Genomic DNA, 15,379 nt, shown 5'->3' with positions numbered 1-15,379 from the left:
TATACGTTAAACTTTACAGCCGTTCGTTGCTCGAGTACGACTGAGTCAACCATTTTTTGTCACAAGTGACCTACATATTGACGTCATTTTCATATTGTGACGTCACAAACACGGAGCAAGACATTATTTAACATATGTTATTTATAGAACATGTGTATGACTATATGTGTGCCGAATTTCATTCTGATCTGAATTGTGGTTTTGTAAATATAGAGATAGGTCGCGAACTTTTTGATCACCCCTAGTATTTTGGACACTTAGTAAAATATAACTTATTTAGAACTATTTGTTGTTAAATCTCCGCATTAAATCATTCATCCATTCATATTATGCCTTAAACTAAATATCTATATGTGTAATGTTTCCCTTTTTTTGAAAAACAGATTCAAAACCTGTTCAAATAACATTCTCAAAATGGCAAACGTGCAGGATTTTATGGTAGGAATACGAAATATATGGTCCTTAGAGAAAGCGTATCGATATTCTCTCTCTCTCTCTCTCTCTCTCTCTCTCTCTCTCGCGGAAGGGAGTGCGCCTTTTCTGAATCCGTGTTTGTGACATTCTACGTTGTATCTAATTCACAAACACTAGATATAGTTTTCTAGCCCTCTTCCTCAAACTCACCGACAATGTCCTTTAATGTCCTTTTTTTCTCACACTTTCAAGCGAACATACAATTCCATCATTCTTACAATTGTATACTTAAAGTGAATAGTACAATGTATTTAAAACCAATTAAGCATCCCAACATTACAATTTTGTACGTGTTTCATGTAAAAAGTGTTATATAAATCAATATTCAATATTTTTTTTTGTATCTCAAACAAAAGTCTATATACAAGGGTTACACTTATTATTTATTTTAAGTTTTAAAACTTTTATCAGGTTGTAAAGACGGGTTGGTCATGTGATCAAATCCCCTAAAGGGCTTTATGGTAGATTTGATCATGTGCCAACCCTAATGTTTACTCCTCCATTGCACCTGATCCCACCTCTGGTGTTTTTGAAGGTCCGTGTTTGCCCTGCTCCCGATTTATATTGTTTCACTGGACTATAAGCTTGAATACTGACCGTTATCTCTATTATTTCACTTCACCTTTTACTTTACATACACGTGTTAAATAAACAACGTAGTTTATAAAACAATCATTCATCACGTACAATAGGTCGTTTTATAAATCTAATTATGGAGGTATGATCTATTTATATACAGCAATTGAAATTTGACTCGTTCTCTTTCATAAAATAGTGTTCTAGAAACATCATCGAAATTGGCGGAAGGTCCCCTTATGATAAGTATTCCATATCATTACCTGTTAGGCAATTTAACAATCTAGAAAAAAATTAATTCATTGGGGTTTTCCAATCCAAAATGAAGAGCTTCAAAATAAAGAATTAATGCTAGTAGGGTTATTCTTGCCAGTGGCATATATTCCTTTCTACTAATCCGTAGGCTAGTGTGAAGTCACAGATTTAACCTGAGGTGCAAAGTGTGGGTAGGCAAGGAACTCCCTCTCGATAGGTATTGGAGGGGGAGGTTCAAAGGGAGCATTTTTGCAAACCCAGACATCTACAATTTCAATTTGACCAGTAAAAATAATATTGTAGACATATTTTCAGTTTATAATGTGATATGAAGACCACTTAACAAAACTGAGAACTCTTAACTCATCCTTATACTCTGCTCAGGAAATATGGAAACTTCCTTACTGAATAATTAACATTCGATCAATACGTTTTATTTCCTACTAACCAAATATATTTCAAGTTATCAATTTCATGCATTCCCTGCACTTATTACTTTCGATGAAATTTTCTGATACAGACTTAATATTAATAACACTTCAACTTTGGCTTAAAACATTTCACCTATGCGAATAGTTTTGTCCTTAAATATAAAGCAAAACTATAAACATAATAGTGCGGATTGCAATGAATTCTTTTTTCGCATTTGCAACAAAAAACAATTTATTATCAACTCCCCACCCCTTTATTCAACCAAATTTTTATCCCTGAGAAAATGATGTGTAGGCTACAACCTTTTTGCACTCAAAGAAAAAAACCCAAAGCGATTGAGTTTTGCAATTAACCGTAGTGTTTCAGAATATTCATTTACTTCTCACTTTGAAATATTTGAAAGAGAAAATAAAATGGACTTAAACTTGATAATTTAATTTTTAGACAAGACTTCTGATCCTTGAGAAAGCAAATGTAATTCGCTCATATATGGAGTTATTACCGAACTGGCAGGGTAACTAGAAGTCGCGGAATTCCGTACAGGATAATGATTCAAACTAGGAGTAGAGGAAGTCAGCAATTCTCTCCTACTCATCAGATGAGACGGCTCTGACCAGGGGGATTAGTGTACAACATGAGTAGAATATGTCCTTGGTATCCAAGTGTGCGTGTGTGTTAGATTATCAAGTTAATTTCTTAGATATTGCCCCATACAAAAAAATCTTTATTCATGGAAAATTTGTACATTCATATTGTAGTACAAGGCAAGAAGTTATCTATGCTCTTTTCTGGAAAAAAGTCACTGTACAGTATTTTTTCAGTAGAATCAGGAAAAATCTACCCCCCCCCCCCTCTTTAAAAATAAGTTTCTCCATTTTCTATATATTTTTTTAAATATTTTTTTCCTGGACAAGCTTCACACTTTGATGCTACATGCAAGTATATAATGTGTTTTTATTTTAGAATTCCCTGAATCTGAGATACATATTTTCTGCTCACATGTTGAGTAAGTGCCTTAATTAATTAAAACCAATTATTGTAAGTCGTCATTTCTTAATATCGAAGTTTTGTTATACATGCAAAATTCAGAAATGTTGTAGGGAGGTGGCTGAAATTGGCTTTGCCTGCTGCCCGATCCAATTCACTTTTCATGAGTAATATTATGTATAAATTAAAATTCAGAATATTGCACCCGAGATAGAATTTGCACGAGAGCACACCACTACGTACATGAAGTGACTCATGCGACAACTTATATAAATGGAAGGGGGAAGGCAAAAACTACAGTTTACCCTTAAAGTCGTCAGATCAGTAGAAACACTACTATGAAGTCTCTAGGACTCTTAATAGCTATTTGTTTGTACCTAAAGGTAGGGAAAGTTTTAATTAATTTCTATTGGTCAGTATAGATCTGTGAAATAAGAAAGTCTACCTTCTGAAGGTTTGCAAGAAATATATCTTTTATTTTTCTTGTTATAAAAATATGCAAAAATTAAGTTAAAAAGGAGAGAAGCGACTGAACAGTTAAATATTGTATTCGCAAATTTTTGTAAAATACATTTTAACGTTTGAATGAAAAATATTTCTATTTTTAGGCAGATGCCATGGAAGAAAAGACACTGGACGAAATACTGATGGAGGCCAGCAATGACAGTGAGTAATAGATTATTTATACATATTTTATTAGCTTATTTATATATATATAAGTATCAACTGCTCTCCATTGTGTCCAAATGTATAAATACGGAATTACATGAACATCTTTATGTCATTAGAAAAGTTTCCTTTTATCTACCTTATTTTTTTCATTCAATATGCTGGTATTTTATTAGAAGTTAATTCTGATTTTAATTAATATCAAACCTAAGAACAAAATGCAATAAATTATTTTTAAAAAATTCTTGTCAATAAAAATCCTTTTGAGATAAAGTTTCTCTCCCTGATGAGTATAAATCTATTCAGAAGTGCGTAATTGAGGGTGTAGCTTGGATGCAAAGACGTCCACTAAACACTGGATTTTAAATCAAAATTAGATATTCAAAGATCATAGTTTTCCAGCAAGGTTCTGGTAAAGAAAGAACAAGGAATGGATAAAAAAAACAGTTTGAACTTTTGTGTTGTAGGATACCGTCCAGAGCAAAACTGGTCGTGAGCTTCTCTTTGACATTTGAAATTCGAACTAAGAACTTTAATTAGATAAGTGGCCTCTTGCAAGTGTTAAATAGTATATAACGAGACCGATTGTTTTCTTTGATCTGCATCCAAGTGTTCAAGATACGACGATAAAAACAATGTGCTTGCGGCAACTGGTCACTAATGGAATTATATCCAAAATATGTCCGGTTTTCAAAGGTGGTTTATATACACAAAGCATAGTTGATACTTGATAGTATTTTTGCCAGCATACTTTTCCAGCGTTGAGGGAATGTGTGTATTGGGCACGTAGTGCAGGTGACCATTTCCTGTTGAGTTGTGGGTTCGTGTTCTGGGTATACCTGTGTGGGCTCATGTTCTGGGGATGCCTGTGTTTTGTTTTAAACCTTCGTTCCGGAATACATATGTATTACTTGACGAGATTCGTGCAGGTACATGTTTTGGGCTGGTACTTATCGGAAAGAATAGGATATTATTTCTTACTCATCTTATATCCAGTATTTTAACAGTATAAGAGTATAAAATGTTCCTTCCTTAAATCTCGTTATTTTTTCCGTAATTAACACTTATATTTTATTTATGTTTTAGTGTGTAGTTAATGGGGGAAAATTTTATTTCAAAACCCTGAGTGGATATACTTACCTCTTAAGTATATTACCTAACTACTTAACAAAGATGGTTTTAATGTTTTCATATCAAGCCATTTATATCATGTAAAACAATCTCCTATATTTAAATGTGATAAAATATGATTCAGAGTCGTAAATTTCACCTTTGGCAATCAAATATTTCCTCTCATCAAAATGATTAAGCTGACTTTCCGATTTAGTGCCTCTCTGGTCAGCATGTTACACCGGAACAAACCAATATATACTATAATCACAGTCTTAAGTAATCCTGAGTCAATTTTGTGCTTGAGACATATGTATGGTATATGTACAAAACGACAAGAATGAATTTTGATCGTTATAAGAAAGATTTTCGTAGGTCGTTTAAAAAGGTATGCACTTTGATCGTTAGTAATGGCAGGTGATTTCCCTCTATACACCTGCACAGGTATGAATTTTGATTGTTAATTTTGTGATTTGCTACTTAACTCTAGGTATGAGTTTTGATCTAGTATCCAGTGGATCTTCAGAGAATCCTACCGTTAGAATAGAACACGACATAATGATGACATTAGACGATTATATGCAACAAGAAAAAGAAAGGTATTAACAAAAACTACCTTAATATATCGCCATGCACTACCTCAAAATATCACCAAGCACTGCTGCAACACATCATAACGCACTGCCTCAACATAACACAAACACACTGCCTCAACATAACACAACGCACTGCCTCAACATAAGACAACACACTGCCTCAACATAACACAACGCACTGCTTCAACATAAGACAACACACTGCCTCAACACAACACAACAAACTGCCTCAACATAAGACAACACACTGCCTCAACATAACACAACGCACTGCTTCAACATAACACAACGCACTGCTTCAACATAACAGAACACACTGCCTCAACATAACACCAACTGCCTCAGCTATCATAAAATACTACCTCAGCATATCACTAACCAGTACCTCAAGATATCCCTAAATACTACCTATACAAATCACCATACAGCGCCTCAACACATAACTAATTGTTGTACCTTTAAAAATTGTTTTCTATATAAGTGATTTCTTTTAGAAAGTCGAGCATTTCCAGTGTTTTACTAAGTGGTAAAAAAAAAATTGATGTAAGCCTGCAGAGTGGACCGTTTGTGCATCTTGGAGGCCAGCACAAGATATATCAAAAAAAAAAAAAAAAGAAAAAGTATTTTTAAAAAACAACATTTATTGACTGTGTTCTTCGGCAAAGTGCGTTTTGCTGACCCCTCGAACCAAATTGTTGCCCTCGGCCTAACGGTCTCAGACAAACAGTTTGGTTCGAACCTAGTAAATAATTATATAATAATACTTAAACATATCACCAACCACTACCTCAGCATATCACCAAAACTGTAACTCTGTAGTGTTTGTGTGAAATTGACAGATAAAGTAAATACTAAGTTATTTATACAGGAAAACTCAGTGAGCTAATTGTTAAAGCATCTACAGGTAAATTAAAAGGAAAAATGTACACTATTCTCACAGAAGATATATTTTCTATTTCATTAAATTTACAATTTCGTAGAATGGCAGAAGAAAAAATGGGTAGGAGAAAGAAGAGGAAAGCGATCCGATCCCAACAAAGCAGATGGCCAGGAAAAATAGTTCCCTATGAAATCGCACCAAACACTTTTTGTGAGTTATACTGAAATCATTAGAGCCTTTAAAACATGGTACTTCACAAAGCTCTGTGTTTATTTCAAAATGAAAATGAATTTGAATATGCTTAACACTGTTTCTAAGAGAATCTAGATACAAATATATTAAAAAATATATATGTATTTTTAACTTCTTTTTTGAAGCAGAGTTAATAAATTAAATACAATGTAAATCATCGAACGATAAGTGAGTTTTGCAATTCACTTCTAATTAAAGCTCAGACAGAACGGAATCAGATTAACCTGGCAATAGAGGATTGGAACAGAGAAACGTGTGTCGTGTTCAGAGAGAGGCGTGGGGAGTCCAGTGCCGTGAGATTTGAAAATGGCCAGGGGTGTGTTCAGTTTAATGTGCATCAAATTATGTTATTGTTGTAGATGTACAAGTAAAAGAATTAATTGTACATTTTAAAATAATTTTTAGATAGATAAAGTGTTTACAACAAGTTTCTATTTGTCTTACACTAGATGCTCGTCTTTTGTGGGGACAATAGGCCGTGTTCAGCCGATCAGCTTGGCCAGGGGATGCCGTATAGTAAGTGCTTTTTACACTTAACAAAGAGGTAATCCTCTTTCCAATAATTTTTCTTAATATACACCTTCTGACATCCAGTATGAATGATTTTTTTTTTTTACAAATGAAAAGAATCAAATTGACGCGAAATATAGTTGCCTTAACTTATAGCTGGATAAAATGTTATAAAGGTTAAATACGTATGTATAATTAAAATAAATTAATAATAAGTGACTGATAAATCATCATTAGAAAACTAAAAGAACAACGTTGGCATCTTTTTTTATAACTAGAGATAATCTTTCCATACAAATATTCTTACAGAGATTCAATATATCTACGTAAACTACTGCAGTTTACTACAGTTATATTATCTACGTAAACTACTGCAGTTTACTACTGTAGTTAGAACGAAGATGAAGGCGAAATAGCTGTAAACTAATATCCTTCAATGTTTCAGAGGAGAATTGTGGTCCACGAAATGGGACACGCTGTTGGATTCCAACACGAACAGTCAAGGCCGGACAGAGACGGGTTTGTCCGGATTCGCACTGAAAATATACCACAGCCGGTTCTCTTCAACTTTAATAAGCTCCCAACAAGTCGAGTGAATAATTTTGATGTACCTTACGATTACAGAAGTGTGATGCATTACGGAGCCAGGGTGAGGATTACTATTCATGCAAAATCTCCGTGGAATTAAATGAATGATTTCTTTTAAGAGAAAGAGACAAGTGCTGAGTTGCCATTTCAAATGGAAAACTTGTAATTTGGCGTGCATTATCCATGTGTGTATAAGCATGTTTATTATAATGCATTTTTTGATTATTTCAGGATTTTTCAACTAATGGTCAAATTACAGTACAGACAATTGATTCCCGATTTCAAAATATCATTGGTAGAGCCCCCGGACTCAGCTATAATGACATCAAGCTTGCCAATATAATGTATAACTGTGCAGGTACGACTCCTTGTCAACCAGAATATCCAACTTGAAATTGTCTTCTTAATTTCTGATTTATAAAAACTGAATTACTCTCTTCAGAGAACTGTCCTGCTCAGAGTTGCCCGGGAGAAGGTTTTGTCGGCAAAGACTGTTCTTGTAAATGTCCCACTAACAACCCAAACAACCCAGTCCAGAACTGTACTGGTACCACCTTAGTGACCACCACATCTGTTTCATCTTCAACAATCAGAACCACCACCCCAACGGAAGGTAAACCCCTCTTCCCTTAGCTTATATCTGTTAATGTTGCTTCAAATAATAATCTTGGTTTTCATTGACAATTTACTTAAAAAAAACCTGGTTTGAATGTCTTATATGATCTGTTTCGCAATAACTAATATGGTCTTAGACTCAGTTACAGTTGAAATTTTAAATTAGTGACGGACATTACCTGGACTGTGTTTTCTGTGCTGCGGTTGATTTTATTCGTTTTTATGTCCTTTAGGAGCGTGTGAGGATATGAATCGTTACTGTGACTACTGGGCGGGACAGGGTTACTGTAGTAGGAGCCGGTATATGATGATGTATTGTAAAGCAGCATGTAACCTCTGCAATGGTAATGTATCATTGGCACAACCAGCTGACAAATATATCAGCAAAAACAAAGTCATGAAAATACATAAAACATTGTATTGGGGAGTGTAATGGAAGGAAAGATCAGGCAAAATGAATTTGTGCACAGAAACTGATCTAGTAAAACTGGTTATGTGTTTGGCACAAAATGGGAGGCACAGCTACTCCGCTACCCCTCCCTCTCTTCATTAAGAAAAGGTGGTCACAAGCCTCCGCCAAGGTTGGAAAGAAAATTGATTGTCGGATATTTTTATATTATTATGCTTACATTGTGATGCTTCTAGTTAAACCCATCCTAGTTGAAATAAGGGGAAATGTCTATTTTTATGTTACCAATTTTGAGGGGGGATGGTATAGTGGGGATGGGGGTCTGAAATAAATCCGTATTTTTATTTTAGAAAAATAATGAATATTAACTTTATCATCTAAGAAGGCTTAAAATAAAGGTTCTATTTTTCTGAAAGAAATCGCCTTGTCATGAAGCAATTTTTATAAAATCTTTCAGCTCAAAAGCGATGTGAAGACATGGGCCAGTCATGTGGTCTGCTGAGAGACCGAGGCTTTTGTACTCTCCAGTTCGTGAGGAGTTATATGGAATCTAACTGTGCCGCCACTTGTAACTTCTGTAGGGGTATGTCAACAGGCAAAAATGGACAAGAAAAACTAACCTTTGCCAGTCTATGTTTTTGCACAATATTATCTTAAGGACCCTCTATACACCAGAGGAAAATATTTTTGGGACACTGAGAAAATTATAGTGTGTTAAGGTTTAAACATTGAGCTTTTCTATCAGGTTTAAACATAGGGTACCTTGCATTTACCCCCAGGAAAAATGTTCAAAGACAATGAAGTACTAATGAACATAAATCATTGTTGTTTACTTAAGTCGGCAAAATATCTGCAGATGAAGTGTTCAATCTATTCATCTTGGCCTATTAAAATATTATAAATGCTTGATTTGATCACAAATAAAGTAATAAACTGTACATTTAATTTATTTTATTCTTAATCAAAGGGCAGATAACTTTATCTGCATAAAAATACCACAAAAATCAGAACTCTTTAGTGTGCAGTGTATAGAGAGCTCTTAAGTTTTTATAATATTTCAAAATTATTCTGCTTTGTGATATACTTCTGCTTTTCCTTGCAGCGGGAGAGTTGCTAAGCGCAGATGGAACCCCACTAAGTAAGATATATTTTATGCAAAATAAAAAAAAAAGTTTATTTTTTTTTTAATTTCTAGAAAAAATTAGGCTTTTCCTCGAGAGATGAATTTGAAAATAAATGAAATTAACTTAGTACAACAGGTTACTTGAGTCAAAGGTTCAAGTGAGTTCTATGATCGAAGATTGTCCGTCGTCCCACTGTCGTTTGTCGACTTTTCAAATAGCCATTGGGTAAAATATATTCCTTCAAATGATGAAATATGGATATGGATGATAACGAACAGTATTCAAGCTCAAAGTCCATTCAAACAATACAAATCGGGAGCAGAGCAAACACAGACCTCCAAAACATCAGAGATGGGATCAGGTGCCATGAAGGAGTAAGCATCTCCTGCCGACCGGTCACACCCGCCGTGTGCTCCTTGTCACGATCGGGAAAAACGGAAAAATCCGTAGACAGTTTCAGTGTGCAAATAATGGCCTAACAATTAGCATGAAAAACGTCAGTCAGCATTTGACTTATTGATAGGTTGTATTTTTAGGTCACCTGAGTAAACTCAGGTGACCTATTGCTATCCGTTTTTGTCCGTCGTCGTACGTCGTACGTCGTTCGTCGGTCGTAAACTTTTGAACATTTTCAGCTTCTTCTCTAAAACCGCTCAACCAATTTCAATAAAATTTAGCATATAGCATCTATGGGTGAAGGGGAACAAAAATTGTGAATTTCATGGTCCCTGCCCCCCTGGGGCCTGAGGGGTGGGGCTAAAACCACCAAAATTAATGCAATCTTTAAAAATCTTCTTCTTTATTCCTGGACATCAAGCAGTCAAACTGTTGGCATCATTGTAATAAGCATTGAGCCCTCTACCAAAATTGTGAAATTCTTGGCCCCAGGTCAGGGGTTCTGGTGCTAGGGTGGGGCTATATAGATCACATAGTGAAAGTGCATTATTTCTTTGAAAATTTTCTTCTCTGCTCCTGGGTATCAAATAAACTAACTAAGTACATAGTTATAAAGAGCAAGAATGCCTCTTCTAAAATTGTGAATTTCATGGCTCCGGGGTCAGGGGTTCTGGTGTTAGGGCGGGGCTATATTGATTATATAGTGAAAATGCATTAATTCTTTTAAAATCTTCTTCTCTGCTTCTGGGTATTAAATAAAGTAACAAAGTACATAGTTATGATGAGCAAGAGTGCCTCTTCCAAAATTGTGAATTTCATGACCCCAGGGTCAGGGGTTCTGGTGTTGGGGGGGGGGGTGGCTCTATTGACTATATAGTGAAAATGCATTAATTCTTTGAAAATCTTCTTCTCTGCTCCTTGGTATTAAATAAAGTAACTAAGTACATAGTTATAATGAGCAAGAGTGCCTCTTCCGAAATTGTGAATTTCATGGCCCCAGGATCAGGGGTTCTGGTGTAAGGGGGGGGGGGAGGGGTTGGCTCTTTTGACTATATAGTGAAAATGCATTAATTCTTTGAAAATCTTCTTCTCTGCTCCTGGATATTAAATAAACTAACTAAGAACATAGATATGATGAGCATGGCTGCCTTTTCAGAAATTGTGAATTTCATGGCCCCTGGGTCAGGGGTTCAGGTGTTGGGGGGGGGGGGGCTCTATTGATTATTTGCATTAATTCTTTGAAAATCTTCTCTACTCCTGGGTATGAAATAAACTAACTAAGAACATAGATATGATGAGCATGGCTGCCTTTTCAGAAATTGTGAATTTCATGGCCCCTGGGTCAGGAGTTCAGGTGCTGGGGGGGGGGGGCTCTCTTGATTATTTGCATTAATTCTTTGAAAATCTTCTCTACTCCTGGGTATTAAATAAACTAACTTAGTGCATAGTTATGATGAGCATGGTTGCCTCTTCAAAAATTGTGAATTTCATGGCCCCTGGGTCAAGGGTTCTGGTGTCAGGGTGGGGCTCAATTGGTATATATAGTGAAAATGCATTATTTCTTTGAAAATCTTCTCTCTCCTGGATATTAAATAAACTAAGTACATAGTTATGATGAGCAAGAATGCCTCCTCAGAAATTGTGAATTTTGTGGCCCCTGGATGAAGGGTTCTGGTGTTAGGTCGGGGCTCTATTGATATATAAGGAAAATGCATAAATTCTTTCGAAATCTTCTTCTCTGCTCCTTGGTATTGTTCAAACAAAGGAAGAGCATGGTTATGATAAGGAAGAATGCCTCTTCCAAAATTGTGCAATTCATGGCCCCTGGGTCAGGGGTTCTTCTGAGGGGGGGGGGGGGCTCTTTTGATTTTATAGTGAAAATGCATAATTTCTTTCAAAATATTTTTTCTACTACTGGTAATAAAGCAAAGAAACAAGTGTATAGTTATGACGAGCAAAATGCTTCTTCCAGAATTATTAGTTCATGGCCCCTGGGTAAGATTTTCTGGTGTAAAGGGGGAGGGGGGCTTTATTTATTTAATAACATAGTGAACATGCATTTCTTTGAAAATCTTGTATTCTTCTGGGCATATTCGAGGCAAACAGAGTAAAAGTTTTAATATGCAAGGATATTTTTACCAGAATTTTGAACACCTGGATTATTAAGTCAAGTATTCTGGTCCTGGTCAGGGCTCTATGAACTTGTATTCTGCTAAGCAAAGTTATTCCCCTTTGCCATTCACCTTTGATAATTAATCACTGTAAATAATGCATTTGAAAGGTTAATAGAATAAGAGAATTATGCAAGAATAATTATTGTATAATGCAAAAAGTACTTTCCTAGTTTTAATGATCAGGTAGACTTGGAAATAATAGATGAATAAAAGTGAGGCAAAAATAACTTATTTTTTAAATGTTCTTCAAACGCCAAGAGAGACCAATGTGAGAAGTCATAATATGGGGTTAAAAATAGACATTTTGTTAATAGTCTGCATGGTAATAGTGATAAATGGGGGACAGATAGATTCTATACAAATTACTTTGTTGATGCTCATCATACTATTTTTCTTGCTTTTGGGCAACAAAGCTTCATTTATCAGTGTATGGATCCTCTAAATTGTTGTATTGTACTCAGGTGACCGTTAAGGCCCTGGGGCCTCTTGTCTGACATGGTGATTGTATCGACCTGAAAACATACGAAATGATGACTTCAAATGAGACTGTTAATATCCTTGTTTGTCGCCCTCGTGGCGCAGTGGTTTGAGCGTTTGCTCTAGAGTCGCGATGTAAGGAGTTACTCCTTACGTCGCGGGTTCAAATCCACTGCGGGACGTGGAGGCCGGTCCTTCGGATGAGACCGTATAAACCGAGGTCCTGTGTCGCAGTAGGTGCTTGCACGAAAAAGATCCCTCATTGCCCAATGGCCCTGAGTGCCCAGTATAGGTCAAAATTTGCAGCCCTCCACCGGCAAGTGGTGGCGTCTCCATATGAGTGAAAAATTCTCGAGAGGGACGTTAAACAACAAACAAACAAATAATATCCTTGTTTCATCAACTTGTTTGTCAGTGGCTTGCCTTGTTTTAAAAATTGATCGTACGTAGAGCATGCTCTTGCGTATCGAATCAACTGAAAGACAAAACCCCATAGGCAAGTGACAAGGGTATATTGCTACATAAATAAGGCAAGTTGACGATTGAAAAACTTTAATGTATCGTGGGGAATGGTTGTATAAAGTGTTGAAAATTCGTACGTTTTGATGTTATTGATTTTGTTAAAATTTTGTGATTTCAAATTTTCTAAAAGTTTCTAAAAGGAGTTTTTAGGTATCCACATCTGGTTTACACCACTTCTGAATATACTGTTGTACAGTACTCCTGAAGTTTCTCCATTGCTATAAATATTTAAGTGAGGAGTAAAGAAAAACGCCCCATTTCAAGAAGAGATAATCAAAAATAGTGAAAGTAAGGCTGGGTCATTTGAAATTCTTCTAGACAAGAACAATTAGGCCAGAAAATTTACGAAAAGTATTCCTAATTGAGAATATATACATCAGTATATTCAATGAATATGAAAATAATCATCCCCCTGGGCAAGGGCGGGGTAAATTTAGGTGACATGATTGACATTTGAGATTACACATGAAGATTTAAAAAATCCCAGTAAGGGTAGGATTACAATATTGATATGGAATCAAGTCCATGTAATAAAGATTCAAAGATTACATCATGTTCCTTACGAATTATTTTTATTCATATGAAGCAGAATTTGTCCAAAATCTTATACGTGAAAAGAAGAAAACACTTGCTGTGGCCTTCAACTCGACTTTAGATATATCGACGACGTATTGTCAATTAACAATGGTTATTTCCATTCTTATGTCGATACGATATATCCCGGTGAGCTTGAGATAAAAGATACTACAGAGTCTGACACATCTGTTTCATATTTGGATATCTTACTTGAAAGAGACGTTAATGGTAATCTAACAACCAAGCTTTATGATAAACGTGATGACTTTAACTTTTCAATCGTCCACTTTTATTACTTATGCAGCAATATACCTTCATCACCTGCATACGAGGTTTATATCACTCAGTTGATTCGATACGCAAGAGCATGCTCTACGTATGTACAATTTCTAAAACGAGGTAAATTATTGACAAACAAGTTGATGAAACAAGAATATCAGCAGTCTCATTTAAAGTCTTCATTTCGAAAGTTCTATGGTCAATACAATGACCTTGTCAGCAAATACAATTTATCATTGAGTCAAATGCTGACTGACGTTTTTCATACTAATTGTTAGACAATTATTTACACACTGAATTATTGACGGATTTTTCCGTTATTCCTGATCATGACAAGGAGCACACGGCAGGTGTGACCGGTCGGCAGGGGATGCTCACTCCTCCATGGCACCTGATCCCATCTCTGATGTTTTGGAGGTCCGTGTTTGCTCTGCACCTATTTTGTAATGTTTAATGGACTTTTGAGCTTGAATACTGTTCGTTATCTCCATATATTTCATTTAGGGCAGTAACAGAGAGTTAAGGGTTAACATTAAATCATACATTTGGAAAAATCTTCAAAAGAACAGTATGGTTGCAATACGTCATAATCACAAGGAAGCATAGATTACAGGGGCTATGGCTAAAACTAAAAGGGGGTGGGGTGGCTAAATTGGCATGGAATTTTAGAAGACATTGGTCAGTAAGCACCCTCATATAGTTTAGATTCAAATTTATTAAAATCGTGATCCCTACCCTAGGATGGGGATACAATAGGGGATAACGGTTTAATAAAAGAATATCGATTAAAAAAAAATCTTTTTAAAAATCTTCTCTAGAACATGACAGCCACAGTTAATCATACTAAAATGGAAGCATTTGAAGAAATCTAGATTAAAATTTGTTCAACACATGGTGCCAAGGGATAGTGTTGGATCCCAGCAGAGAGTCGAACGGGTGGGGACACAATATGTGTCAACCGTTTACATCGGAATATTCATATGGGTTTAAATTTATTCGAAGCATTGACTCTGGGACTTTAAAAAGGGGCACTCTAGTGTGGTTCAAAGCTTTACAAGAAAAGTTTATGAACTTCCGCAAGAACATTAAGACTTTGATTATTAAACTTTACAAGATGCTGTGAACTAAAACTTGAAATTATATATATATTTTAGGAAGCAAAGCATCAAACCTTGGATCCACCACCATGCTTATCTTGATCCCTGTCTTCATCGTTTGGAGTGTGTTATTATAATGAAAAAAATATAAGAAAAAATAACGCTGTTTGAATGCATTAGTTACATAGATTTTATTGTTGGATGTCATAGGTGTGTTAAAATTTTATTTGCTTCATATACATATAATCATAAGTTAATTTATATTTTTCGTTTAAATTAAAAAAAAAACCTAATATTAATGCAAGCAGCATTTAACAACTTTCTTTGCTTATTTTGATTGTTATATGCACTGAATAAATGAAGAATTGTTTTATATCTTTA

The 15,379-nt window shown here is 35.4% G+C and overlaps 1 protein-coding gene across 1 annotated transcript; it reads left to right on the top strand.

The window, feature by feature from the left end:
- The first annotated feature begins 3,019 nt into the window (after positions 1-3,019).
- On the top strand, positions 3,020-15,293 carry LOC133205787 (zinc metalloproteinase nas-6-like). The gene is made up of 13 exons (XM_061341656.1): positions 3,020-3,107; positions 3,333-3,390; positions 4,994-5,102; positions 6,080-6,189; positions 6,430-6,547; positions 6,681-6,747; positions 7,187-7,390; positions 7,561-7,687; positions 7,772-7,942; positions 8,178-8,288; positions 8,811-8,936; positions 9,456-9,491; positions 15,056-15,293. Exons 1-13 carry the CDS (start codon positions 3,063-3,065, stop codon positions 15,133-15,135), a joined length of 1,362 nt encoding a protein of 453 aa, XP_061197640.1. The 5' UTR covers positions 3,020-3,062; the 3' UTR covers positions 15,136-15,293.
- The last annotated feature ends 86 nt before the right edge of the window (positions 15,294-15,379 follow it).

Source organism: Saccostrea echinata, unplaced genomic scaffold (assembly GCF_033153115.1).
Source record: "Saccostrea echinata isolate AGI-Se365-2 ecotype Australia unplaced genomic scaffold, CSIRO_AGI_Sech_v1 ptg000054l, whole genome shotgun sequence".
Taxonomy (NCBI): domain Eukaryota; kingdom Metazoa; phylum Mollusca; class Bivalvia; order Ostreida; family Ostreidae; genus Saccostrea; species Saccostrea echinata.
This window is presented reverse-complemented; position numbering and strand designations above follow the sequence as displayed.